The 14,165-nt window shown below is 49.8% G+C and overlaps 1 protein-coding gene and 1 long non-coding RNA gene across 2 annotated transcripts in view; one reads left to right on the top strand and one right to left on the bottom strand.

The window, feature by feature from the left end:
• The window catches only part of Ergic1 (endoplasmic reticulum-golgi intermediate compartment 1), a 107,555-nt gene extending 96,451 nt beyond the window's left edge, over positions 1–11,104 (bottom strand). Inside the window, exon 1 of the mRNA XM_004644839.3 lies at positions 10,955–11,104. Within this exon, the coding sequence (XP_004644896.3) occupies positions 10,955–10,974 (20 nt within the window). The 5' untranslated portion in view covers positions 10,975–11,104. The remainder of the gene's footprint in view (positions 1–10,954) is intronic.
• Positions 11,105–11,220: 116 nt separating this feature from the next.
• LOC111813685 lies at positions 11,221–13,857 on the top strand. The gene is made up of 3 exons (XR_002818874.1): positions 11,221–11,456; positions 12,036–12,090; positions 12,577–13,857. It is a non-coding gene; the product is annotated as an uncharacterized LOC111813685 (long non-coding RNA).
• Positions 13,858–14,165: the final 308 nt, after the last annotated feature.

Below are 14,165 nucleotides of genomic sequence, written 5' to 3' on the forward strand. Positions count from 1 at the left end.
AAAAAAAAAATGAGAAGCAAAATACCAGAACTAACATGTAAGTCCCACAAGGCTGAAAGGAGTAGGGATTGTGTTTGGCTCAGTGCTACAGCCCAGGGTTCTAGAACAGACTCAGGTACACAGTAGGTCCTCAATAAAGACCTTCAATGAGCAAATAATGGCTCCTTCCCCACCCTCAACGCTGCTGGGCTACGGACAGGGGCTCTGGACACTGGAGGAAGCTTTCTCTGGCAGGATGGAAGCCTGCTCACCACAGGAAGCGCTGCACCCAGGGACAGCACCCCATCAGGGCTCAGTGGCAATTTCCTGCTCACAGATAAGCACAGTGACAGGAAATGATCACCCAAGCCCAGCCTCCTGGCCACAGGCCCAGAGCCCCCCACCCCCAGGCTTCCATGGCAACAAACTATAAACAACTGGGGATGCCCATGGAGCAGCAGTCCACCCCCCAAATTGAGGTGATAACATTCCCTCCAGGGCACAACACTGTGGTTGAGACAGCCAGCTCTGACGTCACACACAGTGAGTGTCAGCTGCGTCACCTGTGGCCTGCGTGACCTTGGCTGAGTCCAGTCCTCTCCGTGTGTCCCTGTAATCTCTCTGGCAAGTGCAAGCAATGAATGGCTGCTACCTGCTTGAGTGAGAGCAGAGGGGATCCAAGAAAAGCTTGTCACCTGGCACTGGATAAATGGGGACTGGTACGCTAGCACAGCACAGCCCTAAGAGGTGGCCTGAAAGGGATACCCTGAGGGTAGGTGGTATTAGAGGTTTTGGGAAAGGGGCATATCTCTCGGGAAGGGCCTAGACAAGGCCTAGAACTGCCAGAGGAGAGGAAAGCATGGTGGCAGAAGCTGGCAGTGCCAGCCACAGGAAGGAGCCCTAGCCAACAGGCCCGGCAAGGCCCTGGGTGGGACAGGCCTAAGGCTGCCTCTGTCCCAGACAGCCAACTTGCTTGTCCCTCACTCCTCTGCCTCCAGCCAGTAATTTGAGCATCAGGCCACCTTTGCAGGGTCGAAGGTTCTGCCCTAAGTCCTGCCTGCCAGGGAGCACGTGTTGGTCACTTCAGGACCCGAGACACAGACTACACTGTCAGTCACAAGTTGTCGTCAGCCCCCACAAATGTTTGCACGTCCAACACAATGCCTAACTGGATTCCACTGTCAACTGATTTCACACAACTTAAAAGATTGCATCATCTCTTAAAGACAGGGCAAGCTGCAGGCAACAGAGCCCTCTCTGATGGAGCGCTGCTCTCCAGCTGGCCACCGCCTGCGACCTGCCCAAATCTCCCACTGGGGGCCCTGCGTGGGTCCTGGGAACATCTGGGGTTGTGACTGTCCAAGCAGCTACCTTCTCTCTCACTGCAGAGGAACGCAGTAGTGTCTGGTATCTGCATCTGTGTGGGTGCTGCTGAGGGGAGCCCAGTCCCAGGCGTACCACCCAGCAGTTCTCATGTGAGTTATCACTGCTGTGTAGAGCCATGGGCCTGGCCTCCGTGGCCACCCACCAGGTGACTGCAGCACAGAGCACGAGGCTCAGCAGAAACACAGGTATATGCTGCAGGCAAGGCCAGCAGGAGAGCAGACTCCCACTTGTTTCATAGGCCGCAGGAGCGCATCCACCCTCAAAAAAATCCTGCTAGGAAGACAGCAGCACTCCAATTTACAGATAAGGAGAAATAAGGTTGCAGAGGCAGAGCTAGTGAACAGGAGAAGACGTGAACCCAGAGAGACCTACCAGGCAAGCACACAGGGTCACCAGAGCACAGTCAGTCCAGTGGAGAGGAAAGGGGTTTGCAATGAAGAACATTCTGGAAGGATTCACAAAGTCGGCCCACAACAGAGCACTGTCCTGAAGACCTGGAGACACTATCTACACCATGAATTCACTATTTCTTAGGATTATTTATTTATTTATTTGGTACAGGGTCTCGCCATGTAGCTCAGACTGGCAGTGTTGCTCCTGTCTCAGCCTCCCCAGTGCTGGGATTACAAGTGTGTGCTACCACACCTAGTTTTGGTAGTCAGCACAATGTGTCTGGGGTTCCAGGGCCAGCACGGCATGTGGTACCCAGGATCAAACCCAGGTTCTTGTGCTTGCCAGGCAGGTGCTTAGACCACCGAACTATCTCGCAGCCCCCGTGAATCTACTCTTGAGCTCAGTAAAACTCCAAAGCAAGCCAAAGAGCACCAGCGTCCTCATGGGATCTTCTGGCTAAATTCTGTATGGTGATAGGTTCTCATATGAAAGCAGAAGGGGAAGAAAGACCTAGTGGGGAATCAGAAGACATGCAATCCCAAACCACCAGGAGATACCACACCCGTTAGGATGACTATTCCCAGAAAAACGAGACAGCAGGTGCTAGCAAGGATGTGGATGCAGGGGGCCATTATGCATTGATGATGAGACTAAATTGGTGTGGCTGCTATGGAAAATGGCATGGAGGCTCCTGAAAAACTTAAAAAGCAAATGCCATATGGTTCAGCAATCCCACTACTGAACATTTATAGAAAAGAATGGAAACCAGTACCTTAGAGATATCTGCATTCACGTGTTCACAGCAGTATTATTCACAATAACCAAGAGAAAGAAGCAACCCAGATATCCGTCAACAGGTAAATGGATAAAGACAGTGACATAAGCCATTCTTTAAGAAGGAAATTCTGTCATTTACGATGGGTGGATAAACCTAAAGGATAATATACTATGTAAAATAAGTCAATAACAAAAGGTCAAATACAACATGATTCCACTTCTATGAGGGCTCAAAAAACAGGAAAACCCAGGGCTGGGGACGTAGCTCAGTGGCCCAAGTGCCTGTCTCGCAAGCACAAGGTCCTGGATTTGATTCTCAGTATCAAAAAGAAACAAAAAAAAAAAAAAAAGGAAAAATCATATAAGCAGAATAGAATGGTGGTTGAGAGGTGCTGAGGAGAGAAATGGGGAATTATTCAAGGCATATGAAGTCTCAGTTATGCAAGATGCATGTTATAGAGACTGCTGTGCTATGTGGTGCCTGTAGTTAGTAATACTGTATTGTGCACTTAAAATCTCTGCAGAGGGTAGGTCTCAAGTGTTCTTACTACATTGTAAAAAACTGAATTAATATGTAGTGTGACTGGGGCCAGGGAGATGGCTCAGTGGAATAAGCGCTTCCCTGGCAAGCGCAAGGGCCTGAGTTCAATCCCCAGTTCCACCAAAAAAAAAAAAAAAAAAAAAAAAGTAGTGTGACTATAAAGTGATTGTATGAGTTTTTGAGATGCTGAAACTGTTCTGTATCTGGATGGGTGAAGTGATTACATAATAAATAACTCTTAAATATCATATAAGCGCACACAGACAAGCTAACTTTATTATATGCTAATTAGAAAAACAAAGAAAATAAAGTACTAATAACCAACCCTGGGCTGGGGCTATAACTCAGAGACACAGTGTATGCCTGGCAAGCTCGAGGTCCTGAGTTTGATTCCCAGTTTCAAAAAAATAAATCTTTGTAATAATCGTCTCTACTTCACAAAGTGACTTTCAGTCCAGGGTTGTGCCTAACCTAGTGCTCAACATTATAAGCCTAAGAACCATTAGTCATTAGTAAGAAGACTAGCAACCCTCCCGAGATCCTAGACTGTACCGAGCATGTGAGAAAGAGAAGCTAAGACTGTAGGGACTATGGCATTAGCAGTGTAGTGTACTTAAGTTTAATTCCTGCCAGGCTGCTCATCTTTCATAGGGCTTTCATCACTTGGAAAAACAGAAGTTAGTCCACTGCACACTGATCTTGCTTCCTCTTCAACAGGGTTGCCAGGCAGTTTCCAGGAGGCAGCCAGGTATTCAAGGGCAGTGAGAGTGAACCATAAGATGTGCCAGGTTTCCAGGGACTCCTTGAAGCGCCAGCTACAAGACCCAGAATTTCTGAGTGGATCTTCTTGCATATGAAATAGGGTGAATGGGCTAGAGATAGCTCAGTGGCACAGTGCCTGCCTGGCAAGTGTACAATCCTGAGTTCAATTCCCAGTACCAAAAAATAAGTAAAATAAAATAAAACAGGGGGCTGGGGAGATGGCTCTGTAGAATAAGCACTTCCCTGGCAAGCGCAAAGGCCTGAGTTCAATCCTCGGTTCCGCCAAATAAATAAATAGACAAATAAATAAGTAAGTAAGTAAATAAATAAATGAAAAATAAAATAATATAAAACAGGATGAATAAAGCCTGCTCTGAGAGCCAGTGCATATTGGTAGGGTTCCTAACCCCTGGTTCTTGGTAATTGTAGCACAAGTAACTCTGAAGTCCTCCTGTCTCTTCACAGGCCACAACTTTAAAAGTAAATACACAGCCAGCTAGGTAAGTTTTTTCCTACCCTATACTTTCTCCACTTATACAATCAATATAATTAGGGTAATAGGCATAAATGTTAAAGTTGACAACAATTAGGCTAATTACTACTTCTTTAAAGGATCATTTAGGGTTGCGTTTCCAGCCCTAGGCACTAGGGCTGACAAGTAGCACTCACTAGGCCTGTGCCTTAGACCAGTGGTGGTGAGTGCCACAGCAGGCTGTTCATTACAGAAAGCTCTAGAAGGTTGGCCATCGCTGCCTCAGACTATACATCTGCCCACACTGGGCTGGACAAGGAGATTCTGCTTCCCTCGGTGGAAGGCTTCTTGGCACCTTTGGTAAGGCAACCAGCACTGGATGGAGAAATACAGACTGAGAGGACTTGAGTCAAGTCAGTTGTGGAGATCAGGGGCTTAGAAGTTTTAACTTGTGTACAGGTCACTTGGGGATCTTGTTAAAATACAGATTCAGATTCAGAGCAATCGCTAAGACTTGCACCCCTGAAAGCTTTGGGTGATGTTGAAGCTGTTAGTCAGGGTACTTGCTTTGAAGAGTGAGAATATTAATAGAAACGTAAGACCACTTTCCTGCGGGGAAACAGGCTTGCTGAGGGCTACATGGGATCGACAGGTGGGACCAGAATTCCACCCCCCAGTCTCACCCTTCAAGGGTCAGCCCCACCCTGCTTGCTGCTGTTCCTCTTGGGGTACAGCAATTCCACTCAGTCTGGGCTGGGCATTAGAATCACAGAAGGGGTTTTTAAAAACACTTGCATGGGCCCCAGCCCCTAATGTTGACTCCTAGGTCAGTGCGTAGCCTAAGTTTGGGGACTTAACATCTTCTCAGATGATTCTGATGGATAGCCGGGGTTCAGGCTCACTGAGGGACTGACTGTGTGAGTGACTGATTTCTTTTTCGGGGGCATGGTCTTGCTGGCCTTGAACTACGTAGCCCAGGCTGATCTTAAAGTCACAGTGATCCTTAGCCTGGCAAATTTTGGAATTACACCTGGCCAAGGGCTCACTGATTTAGAGGTATCAGTAAGCCTCACCCAAAATATCCTCCTAATACCCTGGCTGTCTCTCTGGTGTCATCTGTCTGGCAAAACCACCTAACAGCAACTTTTTACAAAATTCAATCAGAAAGATTATTAGAAGGGAACTCAGCCACAGCCACAGCCAGCTGAAGCCTGTGTCAAGCCATTGGGGAATCAAGGCCAGGAATCCATACTGTGTGGAAAGGAATGATCCACTCCCAGGTGAGATGCTACAAATGGTACTGGGGCAGGAGAGGGTCTTTAGTAACAGGTAGTTCCAGACTCAGGTGTCAGGCCACATGAGGCTGATTCAAACAAACAAACAAACAAACAAACAAACCACAAAGAAAGAAGGGAGGCAGGGAGAAAAGACAACTTTAAGTTTCCTAGTGAGCACAACTGGCTAAGCACTGGTGAAGAGGAAACCAGTGAATCTGATTAGAAGGGACTTCAGTTCTCTCTGAATTTAGTGAATGGAAAAGAAAAAGCTTCAGAGACAGATGGCAGGACACAGTGGAGCTCTGGAACTGGATGGCAGCCCTCCAGGCCCAGCCCCTCTGCAGGCCGGCCGCACTCTTTCACCGGGCAGCCCTTCACGGCTCATCGGTGTGGCAGGATGGCCGGGGATTCAATGAACTGACACATGTGAGATTTGTACAGCAGCGCCTGGCACTAGTACATCCTTGATAAACACATATCCTGGCTTAAAAAATAAATAAATAAAAATTTCCCCCTCTGATCTGATTTTGAAGCCTGTTTATATTTTTAGAAAGTTGCTGTAGAGTATGTGTTATTGTTAGCTTCCTGGAGTTCAGTCTGGAATGAGGCAGAACAGTCATGTTGGTTATCCTCTGCTGAGTACCAACTATGCTGGGTCCCCTGTGGTGGCCTGGAGCATGGTGTGAGGGGGCTCTGGGGGTATGGGACCCCATCAGACAAGGCCACATGGAGCACTAAGGAATCCAGACTTGATTCTCAGAGCAGTGAGACCTATTTGAAGACTGGAAATAAGACATGAAAAGAGCCAGGCCAACTTTGGAAAGCTCCTCTGACATCCTAAGGCAGCCTGGAGACTCCGAACAAAGACAGACTAAGCCACAGTGACAGAGGGAAGCAGGGCAAGCCTCCACAGCATTGGACCTGTGCTGTCATACAGGGTCACATACTCAGAGGGACCCATATCTGGCTTAATGCCCTGTTCTCAGCATCCTGACGTTCTTAATACTTTTTAAATAGGGACTCCACATTTTCATTTTGCACTGAGCCCCAAAACTATGCTCCTGTCCCGACCGATACTGCAGATATCTCACGGGGCTCAACTACTGTATCACTGAGGGGGTGAAGGTACCTATCCTCTCCCTAAATGAAGACACTGAGGTTCCAAGAGTGGAAGCGCACTGTCCTAGGGCACTGCTGGCCATGGTAGGGCAGCGACACTCCCCAGGACTTGGAGTTTCAACTTGAGAGCTGCCACTGTGGGGAGCCTGAAATACACTCCCCTTCTGAGAGAAGGGTGCAGGCTCCCCTGGGCCTGAACCACGGGGACTGTCCCCTGATATCCTTTCCCCACTTCCCCAGCTAGACTGGGGCTGTCCAAGCCTCAGAAGAGGTAGTGGCAGGTGCTCTTGGCTTCAGGCCAGCCGGAACTAGGGACAACACCCCCGGATCTAGGTTACAAGGTGAATTCTACAGGGCTAAATCCAGCTATCAGGAAAACAGTCCAACAAGAACAAACACAAGTAATCACTTAAGGCTCAGGCTTTCTCCTCTATTTATTCTACCTCCTCCATCAACCCTAAAACAATTTCAGAAAGGCAAATTCATGGATGAAGGGGAAGAGCTCAGGCTGAGGCTCAGTGGGAGAGGGTAGCACGCAGGTGGCCCTAGGTTCTACCTCCAGAGAGAGGTGAGAAAAGGGAGGGAGGGAGAGGGAGAGGAAGGGAGGGAGGGAGAGAGTAAGGAAAGAAGGAAGGAAGGAAGGAAAAGGAGAGAGAAGGAAGGGTGTGGAAAGAAGAAAGGAGGGAAGGAAGGAGAGAATTCTCCACTAATAGCTGAAAATGTGCCCACTAAAGGAGCTACTGGCATATGCAACCACACTGTACTTTTGGCTTCTTTGACATACTTTAAAGAGGCCTTTCTAAGGAATGAGTTTGGCCCAAATATTGTTGTAGGCATTGGGACTATACCTTGAATAAGCTAGAGACAAATCCTTGCCCTCAGGAGCTCCCATCCTAACAGGAAGGAGAAAGAGAATAAGCTTCATAATTAAATGAATTACAGAGTATTAGGAGATGATCGCTGCTTAAAGGAAAGAACATAAACATTAAACATACCAGTCAGAATTTACAGGGTGCTCCCTAAGTGTTTAAATGCTTTACGCACATGCTCCAAGAGTCCTACTTCCCTGGGTCTCTTCACGTTCCCATTTCACAGAGAGGCAAATATACCTGAACTACATAAGATGCATGAGGTCCTAGAGGCAATAAAAACAAAGGCTGTTGATCAGCAAGGCAAGAGGTGGCTATTTTCCCCTTTTTTGGTTGTTTTAAAAGAAGAGCAACAGGAAGCTGGATTTTCACCTGCTGTGAAATGGCTAGGGGTGAGATAGGGGTTCCTATTCCTAGTTTGTCCCTAAGGACACCCCCCAATACTTGAAAGATCTGACAGGATAGTGGAGACTTTCAAACTTTGCCTTTTCAGGGGCCGGGGAGATGGCTCAGTGGAATAAGCGCTTCCCTGGCAAGGGCAAGGGCCTGAGTTCAATCTCCGGTTCCGCCACAAAAACAAACAAACACGGGCTGGTGAGATGGCTCAGTGGTCTAAAGCACCTACTTAGAACAAGCTTAGCAAAGTACAGGGACCGCGGTTCAATCCCCCAGCACCACATGCCAGCCAGCCCCGCCCCCTGGTGGGCTGAGCTGGCCACACACACACACACACATACACACACACACACACACACACAAATAAATAAATATTAAAAAAACAAAAACAAAACAAAAAAAAAACCTTTGCCTTTTCTTCCAAAGTGAAGGCTTTTCAGCTGACAGCCCTGAGTCCAGTTCCAGCCTCTGCACCTCCCCTACTGTGTGGCCCACGACAACAAAGCTGCCATTATGGCCTCTCCAAAGTCTGAGATTTAGAATGAAAACCCAAAGTTCTTCTCTCAGGTGACAAGGCAGTTGACATCAGGACACTTGTGCAGTGGTGGTACCCCCTCTGCACACTGGCTGGCACCCTAGCCCTGGGAATACCACCATGTTTTCCTCCTTTTTTTTTCAAATGTATTTAGTATAGGGTCTCATTACATAGATCAAACTCATAGTGATTCTCCTGTTTTCAGCTTTCCAAGTGCTGAAATTATAGGTGCACACCACCATGCCCAGTTTCAATTGGTCTCTCAACACACCCTCGGCCCCTGCATCTGCCTAAGTAGGCACTTTAATCCACTGAGCTATCTGGCTGGGCTTCTCCTCCCATTCTTATGGGATGGACCAGGAGCCACCCATCTCCGCAGGACAAGTAGATGGCAGAGGGCTGGGCACAGGGTGAACACCCGGCAAGTGCTGGAGGAGTGGACCCTGAAGAGGAGGGAGGTGTGTGGTCAGTGCACCATTTCCTCAGCACCAAGCCTTGTGGTCAAGACACCTTACCAGGACACATTTGCTACAGCCCACTCACCATAGTGCACAGGTGATGTGCTGAGTCCATCTCACCATTCCGAAGCAAGCCCCGTGCTCTCACAGAACTTACTAACATTTCTCCTTTAACTGGGGCCCCTATGGTCCCTGGGCGCTCAGGACCTGAAGCATGCCCATGGAGTGCTGGAGCAGCTGCTGCTGGGGGCTGGGTCATATCTTCATCAGAGCCTAACACAAGGATGGTGACAGCTGGCTCCACCTGCCTTCCTTCTATCACACTTCCAACTGGGACCCAGGCTCACCTTGCCTACAAGCGCTGAGGAAGTGCAGGGCAGGATCCTCAGCCCTCCAGCTCCACTTCCTCCTCTGTTCAGTGAGGATGGGAAGGGAGCAAGTATTAAATGACCAGAAACAAAATTAAATTCCTCCAACAAAATCAAAATCACTGGAACTTACTGAATCACATGGGGAGACAGGAGAGGGTAGAAATCTATTGTTAGCCCAGGGAAGGGGAGGCTGTAGAAGCAGGAATCAATGTGCTGACCACAGCTCTTATGGTGGGGCCACTCAATGTTGGTGTCACGAGTGTCTCCAAATTCTATCAGTAACTGCCCTCTGTCTGCATTTGTCCTAGGGACACGGTTACCAGCCTCAGGGCTGCTAGGAAGGAGCAGGAAACTGGCAAACATTTTCCATGTGGCATCAGGGATCAGAACAGGCTGGAACAACACGTCAGCTGTTCAAGGTCCCAGGTTGGCGTTGATTACACCTCCACCCCAGCATGCCCCGTGCCATGGGGTTGCAGTGAGCTAGGCATCTTTCTGGTTGGCCTGTCACTCTACTCTGTCATTCAGCTTTGTAAGGGGGGAGGGGGAAATCCCTCCTGTGAGGTGGGCAGCAGAATCCCTATTTTATGGATGTGGAAAATACTCAGGAAGAGGTTCCTCATCCGGTGATACCTGCTGCTGAGCTGCAAGCCATGCAATCGTGGTTAAAGTGTCTCATGCACTTGGTCTTTGCAGGTGGGGAGCTTATTTTTAGCCCCAATTTGCAAGTGGTGAAACTGAGAGAGCTCAGACCTCTACTGGGGTCAGCCAGCTGTGAGTGGAGGTTTGAACCTAAAACCTTTGCCCTCATCTTCTAGAATATACGAAGTTGCTCCATGAAAAGAGTTGCACCAGAATTCTAATCCAGTTCCTCCTGCAAAGCTCTAATGTTTTCCCAGCCTCAGCCAAGGGCATCCCCCTTGGTGTTCCATACCTCAGGGAAATGTCTGGTGGAGACCCCCTCCTGGCCAGGCTGCAGAAAGCCTGGACTGCAAGGCAGTGGGACCCCACAAAGGACCCATTGTGGGGATGCAGAAAGCCAAAATCAAACCCTGCTGGCCTCACTGCAGAGCCCTGCCCAGCGCTCTCAGCACTTTCCTGCAGTGCCCCCAAACCCAGAGCACACCACCAAGGCTGTTGGTAGGGGCACGACACTGGGCTCCAGAGTTGCCTTGGCAGGGGGTGCCTCGGGCTATGTTAACCTGCAAGCCTCCAGCTGCAGCCGGGAAGGCTAGAGTGGCCAGCTGTGCAGCTCTGAGCACTCAGAGCACTCAGGCGGGGTGCCCTGGCTCCACCTGTCAGGGGTGTGGGGTCCTCTCAAGGAGGCTCAGGAAGGAGGAGATGCTGGTTCTCATCTGGAAGGTATCTGTTTCCCCTGCTGGGGGGAAGGGAATGCAAGGTGTCCAGGCTGGCTGGGGCGGGGGCTCTGCAGAGCGGCGGTGGGTGGGTGGGTTTATCTCCAGCTGCACGCCGGGGGCCTCTGTGGCTCTGGCTGGCTTCGTGTAAGGCCGGGTCCGCGAAGGCCTCCCGAGACATGCACCAGGCTGGGGGCTGCGTGGAAGCGGGTGTCCCTCTGGCCTGCGGAAGAGACTCCCGGTGACGGGGCTCGCGACACTCACCTCCTGAAGTCAAAGGGCATCGTGCCGCCGCCGCCGGGGTGGGAGCGCTGCAGGCCAGGGGGCCGCGGCGCCGCGTGGGTCCCAGCCCGCTGCCAACGCCTGCGCGGCCGCCCCGCCCCCGCGCCGCCCCCAGCTGCTCGCCACTCGCCTCGGGCCGCCGGGAAGTGACGCTCTGCGCAGCCCATTGGGCGCTGCCGCGCCCCCACCGCCCCTTCCGCTCCCCATTAAAAGGGGCCTGCGGGAGGCACCGGGAGGGGAGGGCCAAGGGGTTCGGTGTAGGGGCTTCTCTCAAAGATGTTCGGGCATTCTTTCTTTTAAGCCTCTGCTTCGTCTTCTTTCTCTTGAGTGGCCTCTGCCTCTCACAGTGCTGTTGTTGCATTTGTAAAACAGTTTCATTGAGGGAAGATGAAATGGGATGGTCCAAGTTTGGACCATGCAGTGTCCACTTCTGAGTAGCAAGCGGCCTAGACCTATGGGAGGAAGGTCCAGCCATCCTGGATTGGTAAGGGGGACCCATCCCCCACCCCTGTGTGCTGTTCTGGGAAAAGCGCTGGACATCTCTGAGGCCCCCACCCCCATCCCTTTCCACATCTGCACAAAGAGGATGATGGCACCTTTCACAGAGGTGTTTCCTGGGGCTCAAATAAGAAAACAGTGCACCTACTTGTTGTGGTCGGGGTATGGGGGGGGGCAGCTGTCTCTGTTCACATCTTTCACTTGTGGTTCCCTTCAGCCGCGTTCACTGAGTGCCCGCCCTGAGCGAGGTCCATCCCAGGACACGCAGGACTGTCCAGGACAGACTCCACACTGACTTGCCCAAGGCAGCAGTGTCGGTTGTTCTCCTCTCCCAACTTCAGGGCCTCAGAAGTACAGACACAGAGTGGCTTCCTCTGTGATTGCTAGGGTGGGAGCAAAGCAGTTGAACAGCAGACCCGTGTAGGGGACACTCACAGTGAACGTCCCCCAGCTTCTGTCACTGGCCTCTTCTTTAAGCTTGTGACAGAGCTTCAAAAAACCCAGGCAGGAAGGAGGAGACTCATGTTCAAAGCACAGGTCCAATGGGCAGGTTCTTTGTCTACAGAAAGAAGCCCTATATCTGTTCTCAGTGAGGACTGAAAGAGGCCAGCGCAGCACAGGTGGGTGGCTGGGGGCAGCAGACAACACTGGGGCATGCACTGAGACTGACCGGGTCCCTTTTCCCTCCAGCCTCCTGCATTCCCCTGTCCACTCACTTAACCAGTGGCCTGACACTCTTGCAAACAAAAGAGGGGGAATCTCAGCCAATCTTCCCTTTCTAAAATGTGGAAGGCCAGCTACTTGGACATCACAGGGCAGATTCTCATGCCCATCCCTGACCTGCTGAATCACATGTCCAGAGGCAACAGGTGCCTGGCACATGGTGAACGCTGGATAGGGTTGACTGGTGTGGCTGGTTTTATATGGGGCTGAAGTGCCCAATTTTTGGCTGGGTCTATAGGTGCTCAGAATGCAAGCTGTCTTTCTCAGTTGCCCTTGCAGCTAAGTGTGGCTGTGTGACTTTGAGATGTAAGGGGAAGTGTCTTGTGGTAGCTGCAGGAGTATATACTTTTTTCCTATGTCCATTTCTCCATCTGGCCTCACAGAATGTGATATCACCATTCTGGACCATGAGATGCAAAGCCATGCAGAAAACAAGATGGAAGAGACCTGAGTCCCTGTCGCTGGGTGGTACCACACCTGTCCGGACATCTAGACGATAGAAATCAACATCTACCTATTCAAGCTACTGTAATTTTGGATTTTCTCTTATCCTTGTACCTGCAGCTAATACTATAGTGTCAGAAAGTACCCAGTTGAGTTAGTTACTCAACTGGTAAAAAGTTAATCAATTGCATGTCAGTTGGTAACTAACACAGACTCTGTCCTTACTTTTTTTTTTCCCCCACAAATACCTTCTTCCTGCTTTCCTTCATCTTGCCCATCTTATTCTCATCTAGCCCAGGGAAATAGGAAGCTACTTTTCAGAAAACTCTGGCTAAGTAACCTAAACAAGTTGTTTCACTAGCTGGGTTCTGGATATGAGATGAAGGTTAAAAATAGCTTCCGTGTGGCAGGTAGCCTCTGAGACCACCCAATGGCTCCACGTCCTGCTATCCATACCCTTTTGGAATGCCCTCCTCCTGAGTGTGAACTGGACTTACTGACTGCTTCTATTGAGCAGATTGCGGCGAAGTGTTACCTCTAAGATTACATTATCAAAGTCTCTGTACACTCTCTTGGATCAGCTGTCCAGTGGAAGTGGCTGCCGGATTGTGAGGCCGCCCTGGGAGAGGCCATGTGAGGGAACCCGCTGTGCCTGACAACTGCCACATGAATGCATTTGGAAGTGCGGCAGACAACCCTGTTGGACAGCTTGACTGCGACCTTAGGGCACCCGGTGGCCCAGAAGCACTCGGCTGAGTCACATCTGGATGCGGAGAGATGCGAGTATGTGTTGTATCAAGCCTCCAAGTTCAGGATAATTATTGATGTGGTAAGAGGCAGCAACCACACCTAGAAGCTAGCCATGAAAAAGACACAGTGTGCTTAATGCTTGACACCCAGTAGGTGTTTGCTGGATGAATCAATCAATACATGACTGTAGCGTCCATTGCAGCATCCTACAATGTAGAAGATTCCCTGAATCCACGTGTTCAGTGCCTGCTATCTACTCCTGCCAAAAAAAGTCACTGAAAGTTATTTTAAGCAGGAAAAATCTGGGTCAGATTTGTTTTTCTGTTATAGGAAATGGTTTCTGTTCCATGGGCATGGCTGGTTTAGCCATGATCTGGATGAAGAGAGATTACAAAAAAATAATCTTTGCCAGCTCAGAGAGCACTTGGAAACACTGGTCTTGTAGCAAGCAGATCTTTGAAGATGTGACTTCTTTTTCTTCCTTTATTAAAGCCTTCTGACCAATTGGAAGACATTCATTGATTCACTATACAATTATTCACTCAACACTTTTGTGTGGCAGGTGCTCTGGATGTAGAAATAAATAGGATGCATCTTTGATTTTAAGAAATGGGAGAAGACTAGGCATGATAGCGCATGCCTGTAGTCCCAGCACTGGGGAGGCTGAAAACAGGAGGATCACTACAAGTCCAAGCCAGGTAGTGAGACCCTGTACCAAATGCATTGAGAGAGAGAAAGAGAGAGAGAGGGAAGGAAGGAGGGAGGGAGGGAGGGAGGG

This window comes from Octodon degus, unplaced genomic scaffold, assembly GCF_000260255.1.
Source record: "Octodon degus isolate 3935 unplaced genomic scaffold, OctDeg1.0 scaffold00212, whole genome shotgun sequence".
Taxonomy (NCBI): Eukaryota; Metazoa; Chordata; class Mammalia; order Rodentia; family Octodontidae; genus Octodon; species Octodon degus.